Genomic DNA, 4,608 nt, shown 5'->3' on the forward strand with positions numbered 1-4,608 from the left:
TTCTTCAAGTTGCTTGTTCTGCTAAGTGAATGTGATCGGACCCTTCCCCCTCTATGCTAAACTCAACCCAGTCTACTCACAAATTCTTCATGTGCGTTCTATTTGAATCTCGTTCAAAATCTTCACTGTGTTCTTGTCAGCTAAAGAAGTTGCGAACGAAACTTTAAAACCTATCTTATCTAAATTTTCGGCTTTGCCACTCAAACCGTTCCGCATTCTATGCGATGTTTATCTATTCACCCACGATCGTCACCTCTCTATACGTGGGTGACACATGTCAAGCGAATGAGAAAGGTCAGGGGCACGTTCGTCCTATTTCCTCGGGCGAGCGGTTTTTTCACTTCGGCTATAAATACCCCTCTCCCTTCCTCACTTCACTTTTACTCCGCTCGATCTCACTCCCTCGCGCGAGCTTCCCAACTCTAGCGCCGCCGCTACCACTACAACACAACATTGAATTGGGGGCAATTAACTGTCGGGAGAAATACAAGAATAAGGGCAAATCATCTGCCGGGAATCTTGTTACTGCCGGTAGGAATGCATAAGGGCGGAAATTCTGCCGGTAGAAGTTAAGAAACAAGGGCGCACACACTGCCAGCAATGATGTCCACATCTTAGGTCGTAAAATCTGTCGGGAGAACTGAACTACGGCCCGCTATCTGCCGGGCCTGTCCGTGGCGCCAGGCCCAGGTAATTTGGCCCAAACACGCGCATTGGCGCGGGAGAGCGCGCGACAGACCAAATTCTTTCACCCATCACCCAAAAGAAAAAGAATTACAACCATGGCCCGAGGGCCTCCACCCGACCTATTCTGCCCCAGATCGAACCCTTCCACCAAATCGAACCCTCGCTCCTCCTCGACCGCCGCCGTCGCCGCCCCCACCCCTATGCCGTTGGCCACACCCTCTCTCTTGGCTGATCTGTGCAACCCCATCGGGATCTATGGCGGCAGTGCTTGGATCTCGGCGTCGCCTCCCTCCAGACGCATCTGGTGTGCGAGATCAAAGTCGCCTCCCTCCCTTCGACACCACCACCAGAACTGCTCGACACCGCCGGTCGCCTCCCTCTCTTCTACACGGCGACGAGCATGGGTGGATTCCCCTCATGGCTTCCTCCCCGCGAACGGCGACGCGGTGCCTCCTCTCCACTATGCACGTACAACACGCTCCTTAGATCTGTCCTGGTGGAAACTCGATGAGGTAAGATCTGTGAACCTCTCCTTCTCTGCTCGATGAGAACTCACGGCGGGAGTTGTCCAGTTGTCTGTACGAAGCCAGATTTCCACTTCCACCGAGTTACTACTAGGCTCCAAGTCTTCCTTATTGTTTTTTTTCTTTTTCTACCAAATTGATGCAGGTGCTATTAGGGAAAGGATTGGAGACTGGTTCTAGTAGTGGTTGGTTTGTTGGAGGATTTTCTAGTGCTCATGATTTGCAAATGGTTCAGCCAGGTTAGTGTACTTGTAATCTCATATTTCATTTTGTTATCTTAATATGCAGGTATATGTGCTATGATTTGTAAAATTTCATTTGCTTGTATACACCCTTTTTAGGTACATGGATCAGTCTTTATTTATTCAGGTTCAGACATTGCAGAACTAAATATTGTATAAATGCAGCGCTCTATAAAGTTTTTGGTGCCTGCATCTAGAAGAGCTAAATTTATGGACATGAATGTCGATTTGATATTAAAATTTGCTCTACACAAGTAGCTAATATTTCTACTCTGATTTATCATCTAGCTAAATGTTTCATAGCAGTTCAATACTGAGGTAACATATTTTTTTCCTATTGGTAGTTGCTAACAAAATACTTATATAGTATTTTTTTGAATGTAGGATTAAACATGTAATATCTTTTGCGGCATTTTTGTTAGCCTATGCCTCGCTCTTCTTAGACAACAATACTAGCAGTTAAGGTACTGTTGTCATCTCTGTATTAGATAGAACTGTTCCTCAGTGCCAAAACATTGTTTTCTTGTTAATAGCACTCATAATTGCCTACTACTGTTTCAGTACTGGCGTCTAGCAACCTTGAAGCCCACAGTCGACCTGTAGGCCACATCTCTCTCAGGTACAATAAAAAGATCGCAGTTAACTTGATGGGTGTATCATTATTGATGCCTCCTAATTTGTGTGATGAGAAAATGTGTAGATTGTGTGTGTAAATCGGATATGCCTTGGGTTATCCTCCATAATAACTCGAGTTTGTAATGTTGTTTCGCAAGAGTTGATTTCTATATGTGTTGCAAAATGTGTTGTTAGAGTAAGAGGATTTAAGTTTCGTGTGCTAGCCACTATGACCTATGAAGATGGATTGGTAGTTTTTTGTTAACTAAACAATATGACATCAGTCTTTATGCCTTTTTATGGGCAAGTGATTCCTGCAATTAGTTACTCCCTCCTTTGGGTGTACATGATTTGCTTGTCACTCAAAACACTTGTTATGGCACACTTACTGGTGAGAAATCCATATGCCTGATGCCTGAAGTAAAAAAATGTACGAATTTTAGTTCTTTTTTCATTGTTTCAAAGTTTCAGCCTGACCAGTGACATGTCTATGTTTTTTACAGTGTTGCATGATGTGCTATAAGGCAAGGCAGATGATCTTCTTTTCTCCATTGTCCAACATTGAAGCTTTTCTTGCCCATCAGCACACATCTCATTTAGGTTCATTTCCTATATACTAGTTAGAAACTGCTTCATACTTGCTCTAGGTGTACTTTGATTAGTGTAATCTCCTTGCCCCATCATCGACAAGGTTATATGATTACGAGAGCTTAATAAATTCTGTGATACGTGTTCATTTATTAACTAAATCATCAGCTTGCTCAATAATACTTTTAGGTACCCTAGTGTGCTTATGGCTGATGAAATACGCTTTGTTTAATAGGATTGGAGACATTTCTGATGCTTCGGTGAAAACACCAGACCTATTGTAAACTCAGTCCAGTAATACAAGTTAGCATTTTGTCTTAATCATTCTTGGAACTAAAAAGGAAACCTTCTTCTTGTTTGTTCTACACCACTAATCTGTTTAGCCATCCTTGAGAAAGGCTCGATGGTTAGACATGAAAACTTTATTTGTTTTCTCCTTTTGCTTCTCTGGTTTATTTTAAATTTAATCTAGGTTTGGCTGTTTGCAATTGAAAAAAATGTTCTTCAGGGCTTCCTGCAAATGTTGTTAGGTACTGTACAACCAGAAATTTAGAAGGGAATCACATTATTGAAAAGGGTTGACAGGAATGGAGCATCACTGCTTAGCACGTCTACAGAAAAAGTGGGCTTCGTATGTACAATTGTGCATATAGCTTAGGTGAACGATTTCTGATTTGCCGAACTCTCTTTATTGTTAAGATAAGGGGAATAACTATATAATGCTAACATTTCCATTACTCCTATAACTATTGAATCTAATTAGATCTGTTTTTATTCTCGTGTTTGCCTCCTATGAAAAATGAGGTTGGGTACTAGTGTGTAAATAGGTAGAGTGATAAAAAGTGATTGCTTCCTTGTGGATCTGTTTTTACATTGTAAAAATTTATTTTTATTCTCATGAATATTGTAGTATTTTGTGTGTATAATAAAAAGTGATTGCTTCCTTGTGGATCACGTGCTAATGTACCCCTTTATACCATTTTTATTTATCTTTAGACTAATTTAACATGTCTTATCTTTCTATAAATATAAAGTTTATTTGCAGATGATAAGTCTTGTGATTGTGCGCCTTCAGCTCCTTTTATATGCCTTCAAGTACCTGGCACACAGTTATTATGAGCCAATGATAATTGAACTCCACACTGCTTTTGTTCCACTTGGCCTTCGTTTCACTCTTGCGCCAGCGGCGCAATGGGTGGAATCTAGTGTACAAAAGAGTGAACATGTAATTTGTCTTCCTGGACATGGCTGTAGCCATGCGCTGTGCATAGCCATTTGTGTAGCTCAGTTTGAAGATACAAAATATTGTTTTCTTATGTAAATTTTGTGTACCATTGTAGCTGAATGCTACTGAACACATGTATGGATGTGGAAGTACAAAATTATCAGTCTATGAATGTTTCTAAACTTTAAGGTTTTGGATGAGTCTATATGTAACTTTGATTGAAGTGTATATATAAGTTGTGACATTTGTCCAAATTAGCTGACATAGATAATGGATATTAAATTAGAGATATGTTGAACAATTTGCAAGTGAAATCAACCTGATGGCATATTAACTGCCGGGTAGACATGTTTGTGCCGGCAGTTTCACAGCCGGAAACAATAGTTCACGTGTCACCACCAATCTGCCAGGAGAAAACAAACTGCCGGGAAATGGAAGCGCCGGGGGAGAGAAACTGCCGGGAATAGTTTATCTGCCGGGAGAAGTAATCCCCGGCAGCCGTTCTTGTGGCAGTTCTATCTGCCGGGAGAAACACTGTCCCGACAGTTTTTCTGCCACCTTAATGGCCTTCTCCTGGCAGATTATGTGTCATTGCATCAATGTTGTGGTGTAGTGTACCACCATCGTCGCCGGTGAGGAAGAGCTTCACTGCCTCGACCTCGTCGCCGCCGTACTCACGTCGGAGGCGGATTTCTTCACTCCGCCGCCGCCGTAGATGTCATCCTCA

General features: G+C 41.9%; 1 protein-coding gene across 10 annotated transcripts; it reads left to right on the forward strand.

Annotated features, from left to right (window-relative positions):
- Positions 1-755: 755 nt before the first annotated feature.
- LOC123043734 (uncharacterized) lies at positions 756-4,074 on the forward strand. 10 transcript variants are annotated; one of them, XR_006419521.1, is made up of 5 exons: positions 756-1,199; positions 1,357-1,450; positions 2,015-2,072; positions 2,572-2,668; positions 3,691-4,074. XR_006419521.1 is itself a non-coding variant. In XM_044466307.1 (5 exons), exons 1-4 carry the CDS (start codon positions 783-785, stop codon positions 2,579-2,581), a joined length of 579 nt encoding a protein of 192 aa, XP_044322242.1. In that variant the 5' UTR covers positions 756-782; the 3' UTR covers positions 2,582-2,592; positions 3,691-4,074. The 10 variants fall into 10 exon arrangements, 4 of the variants coding, with proteins under 4 accessions (XP_044322242.1, XP_044322249.1, XP_044322229.1 ...); XR_006419511.1 differs by having other exon boundaries at positions 3,702-4,074; XM_044466307.1 differs by having other exon boundaries at positions 2,572-2,592.
- Positions 4,075-4,608: the final 534 nt, after the last annotated feature.

The sequence above is a fragment of the Triticum aestivum genome, chromosome 1A (genome assembly GCF_018294505.1).
Source record: "Triticum aestivum cultivar Chinese Spring chromosome 1A, IWGSC CS RefSeq v2.1, whole genome shotgun sequence".
Classification (NCBI taxonomy): Eukaryota; Viridiplantae; Streptophyta; class Magnoliopsida; order Poales; family Poaceae; genus Triticum; species Triticum aestivum.